The 15150-nt window shown below is 48.5% G+C and overlaps 1 protein-coding gene across 1 annotated transcript in view; it reads left to right on the top strand.

Moving 5' to 3' along the window:
* znf407 (zinc finger protein 407) overlaps window positions 1–15150 on the top strand; it is a 119284-nt gene that overhangs the window by 8665 nt on the left and 95469 nt on the right. The window contains exon 4 of the mRNA XM_078095351.1: window positions 785–899. Within this exon, the coding sequence (XP_077951477.1) occupies window positions 785–899 (115 nt within the window). The remainder of the gene's footprint in view (window positions 1–784; window positions 900–15150) is intronic.

The raw sequence follows: 15150 nt of genomic DNA on the forward strand, positions 1-15150 counted from the left end.
CACAAAGTGCTTAATCAAATCAGCGGCGGCCCCTGGAATAAATATTGTAGAGCGTCTTGGGATGTCCGCTGCGAGCGGGCGAGGGCCGTGCTCACAGAGGCGTGCGTGGACACGCCAGGCTGCCACTTAGATTGGAGGGTCGCGCTGCGCGCGTGGCTCAGCCTGACAAACAAGACCGCCAGTTTGTTTTCATACCGAATGCATACGTTTGCAACTTGTGCGGTTAAAAGTTCTGCATTGTTTGTCACACCGAATGCAGACTGATGTCTGGACGCCAGGTTGAGTAACGAAGGCGAGCCGCCGGGTGACGGCGCCGCCCATCGGCCCTCGCTGCTCTGCTCTTACGTGACGGATGGCGGGCAGAGGCTGCGCCACTCTCTCAAGCGCTGCCGCGTCCCCGCCCACCCCGGACTTATTAATGACAATAATTAGGGAGAAACCCTCCCTGAGAAGCGCGCCAGAGTGATTAGCGCTTTAATGATGGAATGGGAGGTAGCGAGCGCTCACAGAATTGATTTACGCATTCGCCCTGACCTTTGGAATCCAATTTACGCATCCACAGGCAAAGGCAGAGTAGGGAAGAGATGGAGGAGCGTGACGAGGATGGATGGAGAGCGAGCGCCCGCCACCCGGAGTGTGACTGTAGTTTTTATGAGGGCGGCAGTCGGGCCGTGTGTTTTTACACCTCCTGGAGGTCACGGCTATTTTACAACTGCCGCCTCTTTTCTTTCAAGCCCGACATTGTGGCGGGACGTGAACCCTCCCCGTGCTTTTTGTTTTGCAGGATCCAAGCCCTTCATGTGTAAGATCTGCAACTTTGCCACCGCTCAGCTGGGCGACGCCAGGAACCACGTGAAGAGACACCTCGGCATGAGAGAGTACAAGTGCGACATCTGTGGGTGAGTTACAAGGAGCCACCTGTAAATACAACGAACGGCAACGCAGAGCGACAACAACTTATCCACTCCTAAAGAACTAGTGTGAACCATTAAAACGTCATCATACGCACACATCTACATGTGTGTATATACAGGTGTAGCCCAATGGATCTCTTGCTATGCAGAACGGAGGCCATAGCTCCGGTGGTGACGGTTAAACGAAGAACGGACCACCAGCAGGTTGTGTTTCTCCCGTCAGGTGTAGTAGGGTTAAATGCTGCTGTCAAAGGAGCAATCTGCTAATTATCTTCTGCACGGCCCACTTTAAATTGCATTTGTCCCGAGCTAATTCATAATTCAATCTACTTTAACCGTAATAAGCCTGACCCCTTCACAAGAGAAGTGGTTCTGTCGTGATGGAGATCTCTTGTCGAAAACGAGAGATTTCAATCTGTAAGAAAAGAAGAACATTAAAACCACACACTGCTTAAATGAGTCACATTTAATACACTCGCTGAAACGCCATTATTATTTAGGAAAGAAAGAAATCAATTAAAAGGCCATTTAACATTGACACGTTCCAAAAACAATCCAAACATTTTGGTAATAGTCACGTCGTAATGTGTGAGTTCCTTAACCTGTAACCCCCCCCCCCCCCCCCCTCCTCCAACACACACCGTTTCTTAAAAAGCAAATGTATTGCTCCTGTCCAGCGTTCCTTCCTGACTCCCCATTTTGTTTCAACTGTACAAATAATCCCAGTTGCAAGTCTGCGTAGGTAACTTTGAGTCCCACCGTCGTCGTCCCCCTCACACGCTGACCATATGTTGTGTTCGGCTGGTTGCCGTGTTCAAATGGACGTGTTAAGCTGTTCAACATGCAGTCGGGGAATACGGTCAATTGTGTGATTCCCAGCTTTGTGCCACGGAGCCTCTGTGATGAGATGGAGAGTTATTAGCGTCTCCCTCAAACGGCTCCGTTCAGTCGCCCCGGTGTGTTTTCTTTCCGTTGTTCCTTTCCAAACAAGCCGAGCAGAACCAACATGTTTATTTGCGCGCGCTGATGTTGGGAAAACGCATTACAGCGTGAGCAAAGCGCTTGGTGCTTTTTTGTTTTTTTGTTTTTTTAAACACGACTTCTCCTTCTAATGAGAGGAGAGGCTCATGCTTCTCCAGCCCCGCAGCCCCAAAACCCTCTCCTCCAAAGGTGCTGCCGGGCTGAGGCCCTTACACACACACACACACACACACAGAGCAGGTCCGCGACATGCCTCTTTTTAAGAAATGGGACCACTAAACACAGCCGCTGGTTCCTCAAATGATGCGGGCGGAGGAGCCGGGTTGACGAATGGGCCCGGTGTGTGCTCTCAGTGCTGACTGATCACCGGGCCGGCTGGCAAACTCAGAGAACCCCTCCCTCACCGCCCCCCAAAAAACCCCATCATTAAGGCCACAGGCGCACACGCTCATCCTCTGGGACTGCTCCCGCGTCAGGAGACGTCCCTTCGATGTCCCTTCGACGTCCCTTCCTCGCCCCTATCTGATGTTTGAAGTGAGATTATATGTTGCGACTAAGTCCTGGATTCCCCTGCGGCTCAACATTTGGTTTGGTCAGACGTTGTATTTGTTAGTAATCACCATACATCATTTCAATTAAAACCAGCACAATATTAGTGTTTCATTCATCTATTTCCTCTCCACGGGACATGGAGTTTTGCTGCTTTAGTTTATTGCCATTTTGGTTCAGAGCACCGCCTCAGCATATTCTTTGTTTGTGTGTTTCTTTCTTCCCCCCCCTGCCCTCCCTGCCGCTCCCGTCGATTGCAGTGTTTTGCCGGTTAAAGTTTCGGACGAGAGGATGATCTCGGGCGGTGACGCGGTGATCGAGCGCCCGCGCCGCCCCGCGGCTGTCCGCCTCGCTTTGGCTTCAGCGCTCCGGTTGAACTTGTTGATAGTTAAGATCATATTGTTGTGGCATTTAATTATCTAATGCAAATGCGAGGCCAGGGCGGTTTGGGACCCCCGACCACGCCGCCAATCAAGCCCGAGCGGGCCGGTCAGTGGCTCGCTCATCACTGCGAACACTTTATAGGCTTTCTGTCTCCGGCTCGCCGCTTCTCTCACTTCCCCCACACGGCCGCACGCACGCCTCCGTCCACCGATCTCCCCGCACGTGTCTTTGTTTTTAGAACGGACAGCTGCGTCCTAATTTGCCCATAAAGAACTCTTAAGGTGCCAAAAACAGAAAAACACAAATTGGCTGTTTGCATACAGGATACGATTTCTCATATTTAATTGGTTCGATAAAAAAAAGAAAAGTCCAACACAGGAGACTCCGATTATTGCATTTCCTCATGGCGTGTTTTGTCCACAGTGGGGCTCGGGCCACTTAATGAGCCTGCTCCTCTCCTCCATCATCTCGCACAAAGGCCCTGGATTCAGCATTTCCCCCCCTGCCTGCTCCTCCCCAAAGATGCACTGGACATCCAGTGCTGTTGTAGGTGTTAAATTATGCATAAACAGTGTAAATGCTTTGAGGCATTGGTTTAATATCTTGGCCTTGGAAGTGTTAACGCTATCGTGGACGAAGATGGTCCTCTTGCGTGCTGCTGTTTTCCTTTTTTTTTTTTTTACCATTATGGGTCACGAGCCGCCCGTTTTCCTCGCGTTCAGGAGTTAGAGCGGAACTTCAAAACCTTTGGTCTCCTGACAAGTTTGCAACGTGCCGGAGTTGCTCCCCACTGCAGAGGAGGCTGCGCCTCCTCTCCCCCTCCTCCTCCCCTCCATCGTCGACTTTGTGTTAGAGAGAGAGTGTGTGTGTTTGTGTGTGTGTGTGTAGTAGTTTGACTGTTAACAGGATGGGGCTGGCTTGTGTCAGGGTTTTCATGTCCACCCCCCCGTCTTGTGAGATTGTCTGGTCTGTTCCTGGAATAGCCCATCAGTTCCGCCCTGCGTGGCTCATCCGCAGTAATGTGCCTGTGTGAGTAGTGTGAGGCCTGGCAGTGACAGCGGAGGAGCATCTTAGCTCGCTGCTTATCCAGAGAAAGGCTTCACTTAACTCAGCCCCTCTATTGTCTGTGCACAACCCTCCCCTTCTCCCCCGACGTGATTCTCTATAATCCTCCAACAGATTCTGGTTAGAACTCCCTGAGAACTATTTTTATGTTTTTTTTAATTTTTTTTTATTCTCTCTTTTTCTTCCATTTAAACAGTAATGGTTGTTGCAGATGAAGAGCGGGATCCCTATGAGGATGATTATAATGTCACTCCGCTGATCTCCCGCCGCCCCGAAATAATTGTACATCATCGCTTCATAACGTGTCGGAGGGACACGTTGGTGCCGTGCAATTAAAACCGCAGAATATAATACACCAAATTACTGCCTGTCAGGCCCGCGAACAACACACTCCGTGTTTGAGTTACACTTAATCATCACGTACATTAGTGATTTTCGCTAAGATCCCTCCACTTAGTCCCACCCCCAGCCCCCCCTGCTCATGCAGCAGCGGCTTGGGGATATTGCCTGTGATATGTGTCCACCAGAATATGCAGTGGCTCCGGTGTAGCTTCGCATTTCTGTTTGGACCTTCTGAAAGGCTCGTGATGTCTCACATGTTGAAGCTCGAGAGGGTGCGCCCCCTGTTGGCCGGAAGCCTGCTTTTGTGTCATGTGTCTTCCTGAACTTCTGTACGGTAAAATCAGCCAACCACATACTTTTATCTACATGGGTGTTGACCTTTCTTTCTTTGTCTTGATCAATGTCATTCATATGTACACGAGGAAGATGCACTGATGTCGGCGGCCGGCGGACACTCTGGAGTTTATGTCTGGGAACACGGCCCCTTGTCAGTCAGCGCGATCCCCTTCACCAAAATAAACACATTTTGCGCTGATGCATTTAGCAAAATTTAGTGTGCCATTATCGGGAATGAAATAAGTAACGCTAAAGGTCATTTTGCAAATAATGCAGAAAGGCTGGTCTGGAAAGGTTAAGTATGTGACGAAGCTGTTCTGATGATAACGAGGGCTGCACATGGCTCGGAGAGCCGGGCATCCTGGTTCGACTCGGCACTCCGCGATCGCTCTTTATGACCGAGACAGCTTTACAGCCCGTTACCCCCCATAACACGATAAAGCGCAGCATAATGGATTGGATGTGTTTAGTAGCCTTGGGCTGATGTTTTGTAAAATTAATGTTTTTTGCAATAGAAACACACTCATGCGCAGGGAAAAAAAGGCAAGAAAGCCAAAAGAGAGGAGAGAGAGAAATCAACTTTCAACCGCGGCGATGCATCAATATAAATCCACCAGTTTACAGTTAAACACTTTTTATACTTGTTTTGCAGCCGTTTTGTGGAACTTTATCTCCTAACAAAGCGCCGTGTTCTCGCAGATGTCTCCTCTAGATGAAGAGATGACAACAAACGTATGGCTTCATTAGGCCGCTTTGGATTCCGCAGAAAGGGGCGATGAATGCCGTTAGATTTGTGTTTCAAATTACAGTACTTGAGGGAGATAGGTCTGTTTGCTCGGCTGCTCTCGTGTCGGTGAAAGAGTTCTTTTTTTTGAAGGAGAAGAAATGAAATGGAAGCCCGAGAGCATCTCCGGGCGCCGCAGACAAAGGACTGTCTCTGTCAGCAGATCAGTCCCATTAGCTTTTAATAACAATTTCATATTCTTTAGTCGGCCCAGGGGGCTTCGTAATCAAAGCAAAGAAAGAAAAACAAACACAGGGTCCGGACACTAAGCGGCGAGATGGGTAGCGCAGGCAGGGAGCCGGCGCGGCATACGGGCTGAGTAGTAAGTTCTACTCCTCTGGAGGACAGTCTCACCTAAAACAATGACGTTCCTGTGGTCTTAGATCTTAGCACTTAGCAGTTTTCATTAAATCTCAAGTTGCAGGACTTGCAGGATGAAAATGAAGTAGTGAATGGAGTAAGATAATAATCTGTATTTATTTATTTAGTTTTTTGGGCCTTTTTATTTATTCATAAGTAAGAAAGAGGACTATGACATGTTGTGACTACTCCCCGATGAAGAAGCTCCAGTAGAAATAACTTTTTGCCTTGCAAGACCCGTCTTGAGAGCCGTTACACACTTTGGGGACATTAATCTTACGGTTAATATCAGATCACAAAGGTGAATTAGCTCCATTCTGCAGAGAAACACGACCAAAGTTTTCTCCCTGCTCCTCCTCCTCCTCCTCCTAAAGGTCTCCACAAAAGAACGAGAACTTTATCCTTTAAAGCGGTTGATTTAAAAAATGTTGCTGAACAATCCATTCTATAGAGTTAATCATGTCATAGGTATATTGTAGGATGAAAAAAAAGAAACATAAAGAGCGGGAAGTTAATGAGTGATTAACAACAGCAATTAAAAGATGAAGAGGAAGGCAGATGAAAAAAGGGGTGTAATTAAAATATCAGTCCTCTCATTGTCAGAAGTGCGGGTGTCATCCATTGTGCACTTATTAAAAAGCCGGGTGCTAAATTCCAGCAGCCCAAAGTGTCTGGTAATCTGCCCGTGGAAGGAGCAGCGAGAGGCCGTAACTCATGTTTAAGTGTTGGGGCCGTGTCATTGCAGGTTCACAGTCATGCATTTCCGTGTTGACACCCATCGGGGCCGGGGATATTTGGCAGTCAGGAGTAATTTAACTTAATTAATGGGATGCATATTTGATGGAGGAATAAAATATCCCGGCTCAGCAAAGTGGAAGAGGGGAAAGATTTAGTGGGAGTTAAAGGTGGAGGGGAGAGTAATTTGTGCATTCAGTTACCGGCTGCTTGAGAGGGGGTGGGGGGTGGGATGGGGCGGATGAGAGACGGATGGTTGACACAAAGCTGAGCTGATGTGCGGAGGGGAACAGGCCATCAGACGCTCAACGCTTGACTTAATTGATATCCTTCCTCGGCGCAAACAGACACGCCGCGGCCGCTTCGCAGACTTGCGGCAGCGCTTCAGGGCCCTTTTTAATATTCCTATGGGGGGGGGCAGTGGCTTCCCTCTTTCACCGGCAACTCGCTTTCCATGTTCTTTCCTACCGATTTACCTACCCAGTCTCCTCCCACGCACGCACCCCCCCCTTCATACGAAACCCCGCGTCCCGACGCAAAGGAAGCCGTCACGCTGCTCTTAATCTCCCCTGGCACTTTTTAATTGACTTCCTGTAGGTGTAGATTATTTTCACAGCGAGTCTGCCACTCCGATGTTTGACGTCGTCCCGGAGACTGGCACCTGGGCCGCTCGTAGCTCATATCTTTGCCCCCGCCCCCCTCTCTCGCTGTGACGGCCCAGACGGGGGAAGAGGTAAGACGCAATCCGTCTGCTGGGGAGATGAGTCGGCTCTCTGCGTCTAAGTGAAACTGTTGGTCGCATTCGGGGGCCGAGAGGCAGCTCAGGTAACGCCCCCCCCCTTTGTGATATTGGACGTCGGCCAGTCCTGCGCTGTCCAATTGATATGATGGATACGACGTGGTTTGTTTGGATTCCATCTGGCATTTATTGTCAAATGAACCCACGCCATGCCGCTTGTCGGAGCTCTTAGGTCTAATGAAACAATTAGATCAGTGTCCAAACAATTATGCATGGATTATGGGTCCAATCACCTGATCGGGTCGAGTTCATTTGCATCGCCACGGCGCTCCTCACGGTGCCTCGACGAGCTTCACGTGGCAACAACCTCAGCGAGCGCGGCTGGGTGGGAAAGGGAAGAATGAGCCTGGAGTCTAAAATGGTTTGGGAACAAAAGCACGGATGTAAAAGATGGAGGAAATTTAAACAGGTGTGTAATCCGCCAGCGAGATTATAATACGTCCCATTACCCATTAGTATGCTCCCTATGCTGTCCGCCCCAGGCTTTGCTGTCTTCCCTCCATAACTGGGGCGGAAAGCTTAGAGAAACACACAGTCTTTGGAAGTTTTTGGATATTTTGGCCTCGAAAGTGGTGACATTTCAAGTTATGAAATACTGGCACAAACTGTCTTCCGTCGGCGGCTCGAGTCCAAAGACGACATTGTTAGCGCTTCACATCCATCGGTACGCCAAATACCACTCTCACTCTGAGTATCACATGTGGTCTGGCCCACACAGGCAGACAGGGCCTCCTGCTACACACACTGCCAGCTATTTACACAATCGTACACAAAAAGTTTCCCTTCTCCGTCACGGTAAAAGTCTGAGCAACTTTGGTAGTTCTTTCAGCCTTTGGCTCACGGTGCGGTTTGGGTACCATCGAACGCACAGGATCGCAGGGTCAAAGGGCATTTGTGATCCGCCATCCTCATGAATCAGGCTTCCTTTCTCTCTGCGGCAGATCCGAGGTCACACGTCTTTTATTTGCGTGCCGCGCGTTTTTAACGAGCCTTGTTGAATTCGAGGTGTCACTCTGCAGTCCATCGCTCCGTATGCGTCCTACCGGCTTAATATCGCACGATCTAGAAGGTTCCCCCCCCCCGATTTCTGAAGTGATATTGACCGTTGCCCACGCCAAGCAGATAATAAGCCGTGATGAATGGCTGACATTAGTGACGAAATTACATCAACCTTAACGGGCCCTTGTATTAACACACCTCGGCGATGCCGCCCCTCCCAGCCGCCGGTTTAATTGATTAATTGCTGACGTGGATGGATGAGGGGTTTGCGGGCCCTGGATCGGTGGCTGATTGCTAGTCGACCATAAACAGGAGCGGCCACAGTGGGCCCTCAAGGGCAATATTCATGCTCCCCAACCTCATGGTGATTCCTTATCCAGCTCTGACAAGAGGGAAGATATTCGGCCGTAAACACGTCGGTAGCACCGGAACGACATATAAAGCCCTCCGTCACTCGCTGCCCCCCCCCCCCCCCGCCAGCCAGCCCCTCGCCGCCCCGCGTTGTCTCCCTTTAGCTCTCGGCCGCTCAGCACACCCGCCGGACTCTGAAATCACGGCGTCCGCCTCTCTGCACGTGTAGTCGCGGTCCCTCAGGTGGCCCCCTGGCTTTAAATATGAGCAAATAATGGCGGAGGTGAGCGATGCTGCCCGTGTCCTTGCCCGGGCCCCTCGGCGTGCTGCAGTCTCACCGGTCGCATCAAACACCCTCGCAGAAGGGCTCCCGGTGGCATCCGTCGGATGGATGCAGAAAGGCATGCAGGTCTTTGTGTGAGTTTATGTGCGTGTAAGGGGGTCGGGGAGGGGGGGTCGGGGTGTAGATGATGTTTACGTTGCTGTGCGTTTAATAGGAAGGGGCGCCGTTTCCACTTTAATGCGTTTACATTTCAGATTTTGAGCAGCAAAAGATCCCGACAACGAATCGCATCTCGTAGTCGCATCCTAACGGGGGGGGGCAGAGCGGGGTCGCGTGTCTGCGCTGGATGCGGCGTAAAAAAAGGGGCTAAACGGGTTGCGAGTTGCGCCGTCTCTTCGCTCTCTCGCCAACGCAGCACCGACGCCCACCTCCCAAGGGCCGAGGCGTAGGTCTGAACCCCTGCAGCGGGCCGTGAAAACGCTGACACATCCATTACCCCACAGGGGGAGGAAAAAAGAGAAGCACATTTAGCGTGATGAGGAGGAGCGTGCCATGTGGAGAGGAAGCATTTCTTAATTTATTCTGTTTATCCAGCAAAGCAAACAAGAGGTCAGAGTTCTGCTGCAACACTTGATAGCTCTCTGTCTATGGCGGTTAAACTTCAAATTAGGCGGTTCGCTCTGCCCACTTTTATGGTCACTTCAAAGCCTGATGCTGCCCCCACCCTGGAAAATCAGATCATTTAGACTCGTGGAGGCTACATGAGCTTCAAGTAGAGCCAGATAAAAACGGAATTAGTTTCTTTTGGGTCCAGTGTGGAGCTCCACAAAGCACTCTGCTTGTGGTCCTTCTATTGGACATTAGATGGCGCCATTCAACTTGCTAGAAACCCCCACAGTCACAGACTTCAGGGGCCTCGGCGGCCTGGTGGGTGCTACACGTGGATCTCTTGCGTGAATGAAATGCAATTTCTATTCGTTCTGTTTCAAGGTTTGTTCAAACCTGTAACTCTTTTTAGCATTCGTCTCTACTGATTTTGTCATTTGAAAATAAAACGCGAGTCGAATATGCTTGAGTGCCGACGTCAGAACCGGTGGGAGACGGATAACGAAGGGAAACTTCAGTAAATTGTTCTGTTAATTCAATAAGTAAAAGCCCACAAAGGGAGATGGCTCATTTAAATGTGCTTTCATTTCCAATGCTTGCCAAAATTATACTTGCAAAAGTAGGAAATCTGTTAACAGAATGCGCCCCCCCCCCTTTCATCTTTGGTGTGAAGGTAGGCTTCCACGGTGGGTGTTAAATGAGCGGACTTGGAGGCTGGGCTTGTGGCGGGGCAGACGTGGTGTTCAGTGAGTTGGGGGAGGGTGGTGCTGCTTTTAACTAGGACAAGCCTCTCCATACCGGTGGACCTCAGGGGCCGATCAGCAGGTCTCAGGAGAGGCTCCCCGCACCGCCGTCTAACCAGGCCTGTCACGAGGGGGGGGCCCTGACCGGCCGGCTGGGCGTGGGGCTGACGTGACGGTGGTGGGTGGCGAGTGGGTGGGGGTCTGACATGCCGAGAGGGCAATTACAGCAAGGACAAAGACTACACAGTGCTGAGTCCCCACAGCTAATGAAGAGAGCAGGTTAAGAGGGCCGGGGGAACGAGGGTGGCCGGGGCGCCGCCCGTTTGTTTGTGCGTGTTTAACCTCGCCGAGGAGGATGCATTTTCCGAGGTCATGTTGCTACCACTACACCCCCCCCCCACCCTGCCCCCGCCTCTTTTTTTTTTTAACAGAGCAAACGCAAACAACAGCGTGGAACTGGAAACCAGTGCATCTGTGGGGAATTGTGTTCCTGTGGCTGTGTATAGTGAGAAGGAAAGTCCCAATCCAAGCTATTAATAAAATGAAATCTTTAAAATATCGTGCCTTCGGAGGGTAATTGTTGCCCATTAGCGGAGCTGCAATTTGTTTTTTATCACACCACTTAATGATTTTTTTTTAATAATATTCCACTTAAAAATTCAGTACATTATACCCCTGCATTTTTTATGTAAAATAAATTGATGAGTCTGTAGGTCAGCAGATTGAACAAAATATATTTTGGATGAGAAAATGTTTTACTTCTTCCTCTTTTTTTGGAAGCATAAAACAGAAAATGAAAACGGGAAGATGAATCATTTCCACAGAACGATTAACCACTTTCCACTTTTGGTCACTTGTGCAGATCCAGCCTGGATGTGATTATAGTGAGATGGTGTTATCAGGCAAACAGATCCCACATGCACCGACGCTCTCTTCCTCCTTTTCCTCTTACCTATTTACTTTTATTTTATTTTATTTTTAGGGGGGGGGGGGGGGGGGGGGGGGGGGGAGAGCGAGAGAGATGGTGTGTACCTGATACTGCTGTGTTGGCACACCCGTCTGGGATCTGATAAGAGAGCCTCTGGAGCGGTGCTTATTCAAATCGGTGCATGTTCGCAGTGAATGGGAGCAGGTAAAGGCAATAAGATACAATGCGATAACCTTTCCGGAGAGGGAGAGAGAATAGTTTTCCACTCGGTTTCACAGCTCTGCTGCACCAGATGAGGGATTTTCAACGGAACCTAATTGATTTGCTTTATCCTCATTTTTAACTAAAAAAGAAAAAACCTTTCCTTCACTATTGCAACTTGGAGCGGACGTTTTTTTGTGTGTGTGTGTTTGTAGGCTGATCTCCGTATGATGATGCGTGTGTTAGTGTAAATATTAATGTGCACTTCTATGTTTATATTAAATATAATTTGAAAAGTCACGTAATCAGTTTAGTAGTAAAACACCCTCCCTCCCCCCCCCCGTAGTCTCTTTTAGTCCGGCTGTGAGATGAAAGCAGAAACCTGCTCTGCAGCGTGGGGGGCTACTTGTAAGCGCGTTTGCTATTTGTTCGTCCGTGTATAAGTCCCGAACGCAAACATTGCATTAAATCAATTTAATTCAATGAGGCCGATCCTCAGTGATCAGTTTTAGAGCCGCTGTGCAGAAATCTGAAGTGAGGCTTAAAGCTTAATTGCGGAGTTCTGTGTGCAAGGACTCTGGCTGGGTGGCTGGGTGGGGCGGTAACATATGTTGGGTGCGCTCAGTGCAAGACTCCGCAGTGCTAGTTAAACATTGGGGTGAAATGCATCCTCCAAGGGCCCCCGTGTTAATGTGCTCGTACTGAACTCAGCCGCTCAAAACATCCCGCCGCCGCGAAGCCACCGCCCGCACTGAGGGGTTTCAGATGATCCGAATGATCAAGTAAATATACACATATACGCATATTGTTGATGAGCAATAATTACTGCGGCTCATAATTATGCTGCGGCGCTAATAAACAAATCGTTAAAAAAAAATTGTTTACCACTTTATTTTTCAAGTAAGATTTAGGAAATCCATGTTTGATTTACACTTTTTTAAAATTTTAATTTGTACTATTGCAATTGGCCATTGGAATTAATAGGACACACTATGTTGGATTGTCATGTTCTCGTTTGCTAAATGTGTGTGTGTGTATTTGAGAGAAGCAGAAACCGAGAGAAAAAGAGAGGATGTGCAGACTTGTGCTTGTTGACAGTTTTTAATGCAGTAGTTACAAAAAACATGCAAAAAAATGTTTTTCTTTCTTCCATTTTTCTATATAATTCATACGTTAAAATACCCTGAGACCTTTTTTTCCCTCATATCAATGTAAACGCTTTTATTTTAACCGTGCAGACGTTGATGTTGCAGGGTGTTGCGTGCATGCGGGAGGAAGCGGGCTTTGGTGCTGCTCATCGCGGCCGCGGCTCTCCGGCCAAATGAATCTCTTCTGCGCTTCCTCTATTGACTCTCGCAGTAGGCAGCCTACCAAGTGAACGAGATAATGAAACGTCCCCTTTTCCCCTCTGCAACCAAACACCACTAATCTAATATATTAGTCACCCACGCTCGTGTGTGGCCGAGCAATTATTGTAAAAAGTTTCCGCGGCGTGCCGAGGTGACAGAGGGAATCCAGGCGGAGGGTCGCAGCAGACGCGTCCGACGGCGGCTCCGTGACGCTGATAGGCCAAACGGTGGTGGGAACCCGCCACTTCTAATCATGTGCTGTGCGACGGCTTTCATAAGCGCACGCGGCGACTCTGACAACTGTAATAAGGAGAGGTGACAGAGAAACTTTCTGTGTTAGTGGCACAAAAAAAAGAGGGCGAAGATCTCCTTGGCTTTTCTTTTTTTTCCTTCTTTTTATACATGTGCTTTTTTTGTGTTGTTCCTGGTTGAGTGTAAGAGATAAATTTCACAATCTGAGAGCGGATTTGTGGTGAAAGAATGTCAGCATTAATAAAGGGGCTTGGGGGACAAGGTCACACGGGTCCCTGTACAGCAGAGCACCCCGAGTCTGTTTGTGGCTTCTGAGATGAGCAAAAACATGCTAAGACGTCTCCCTGTGCATAAGGTAACCGACCGCAGCTTCGCCCGTCAATGTCTCCCTGCGCGCTCTAATTTATGATGCTCCTGCCTTTCTTTTTTTATTCTTTTTTTTTTTTTATTCAAACACAATTTCAGTTCTGGAAAAAAAAGAGAAAGAAACGAAAAAGGAATGATGCTTTGAGGATATAATTAAAGATATCGTTCAAAGAACAACTTTTTGCATATTTGAATTATTACTGTCGTTAAAAACCACACAAAATATGGAAATATGATTGCCGGAAGCACATAAATCAATGATCAGCAAGGCCTCAGAGCCCAATAAATATGGGGAGTTAAATACTTTAAAATGCAAATCACATCTTATAATTTGCATATGGATGAATTTAAAGGAAGTGTGCCTCTTTAAGACCCTCTGAGGTAGAAATGGGTGGAGCTGGAGGGGATTCGGGGGTGTATGTGTGCGTGTGTGCGGGGCAGCCGCAGTGTCTTTTTATCTATTAAATATTTTCGTCCCATTGTCATTGGTCAAGTTGCCGGATCGTTCTCTACGATAGCAGCTGAAGTGGGCTGACAGACACGACTGCATCTCTTTCGTGGATCCAGAAAGAGCCTTAAGTGATCTGAATAATTAGGAGTTAATTATTCTTCATCCATCTAAATCAGAAAAGGACAGATATGGGAATGGAATTTATAATTTTAGCCCGACGTCCTGTCTTGTTCTAATGTGGTAAACTAAAGTGACTGTGAATAATACCTACTGACCTTCGAGTAATTATGCCTCGCCTGGCAATTTGCTTGCTGTTGCTAATTGAGGGTATTGATTCAGTGCGATTCATATTAAAAATACATATGTTTTATGGCTGGGATTTTTTTTGTTGCTTTAATGTATTATTAATCCTCTGTATTTTTTTGAAAACAATAATTAGCAGCCAGGATGCACTCGGGGGGTGGAGGTTCGGGGGGGTCGGGGTGGCTGCAGCATTTCCTTTGTCCTGCTCCTACACTCCTACAGTTGCAGTATGATAAGCCCAACTTTTTTTTGTTTAATCCAAATACGTGTTCGTGCATCTCGCTGTTGCTAATCGACTCAAACTAGCTAGCGGCAACACCGTAATAACTGTGTTGTAAATTGTAAGTAAGGCCATGACGCCCCCCTCCCCCCTCACACATTTAAAGACGCTCTGGCGGCACAACTGGATCAATGGACATGATGTCTCCTTGCGCATTAACACTCAGGTTAGAGTGTTAGGTTAAAAACCTGCCCAGCACCTCCCCGGGAAAAAAAAAGAAGAGAAAAAGACAAGAGAGAGAAAAATCAATTTCCCCTGTGGAGTCAGAGGGGCGATGTGCTGGTTCTGAAGGCATCCCTTTACCAGTGTGTGTGTGTAACGTGGGGGTGGCCCCGACTGTCAGTCCTGAGTGTTTGCATGTGTGAGCGCCCTTCCCGTGGCGCCTGCAGGTATTGACCAGCGCAGAGGACGAGGCGGTTTGCTCCGAACGCATCTCTCCCTCTCTGCGCCGCAATATTTGTAGCTCTTTCCCACTCTTTTTCTTTTTTTTTTTCGACCAGCAGATCTCCAGTGGCAGCTCACAGCCTCGTAATAACACAGATAGGGATCGATGGCACTGGATTTAGGCTCCCCCCCCCCCTGCTAAAACCGGTAAACTCATTTGTCTCTCCCTGAGCAACGTTCTGGCCTCTGTTTGAGGAGACACTTAAGAGAATCCCCGGGATTAAGATAATGTGACTGTTGCTGTGCGATCAGCAGCCTCAGCTGAAAGGACAAGCAGCTTTAGCTCTTTTATTAGCTCTCTGTTTAAGGGGCCATACATGTTTTGACGGAGTCCGACTCTCTTTA

This window comes from Gasterosteus aculeatus, chromosome 20, assembly GCF_964276395.1.
Source record: "Gasterosteus aculeatus chromosome 20, fGasAcu3.hap1.1, whole genome shotgun sequence".
Lineage (NCBI taxonomy): Eukaryota > Metazoa > Chordata > Actinopteri > Perciformes > Gasterosteidae > Gasterosteus > Gasterosteus aculeatus.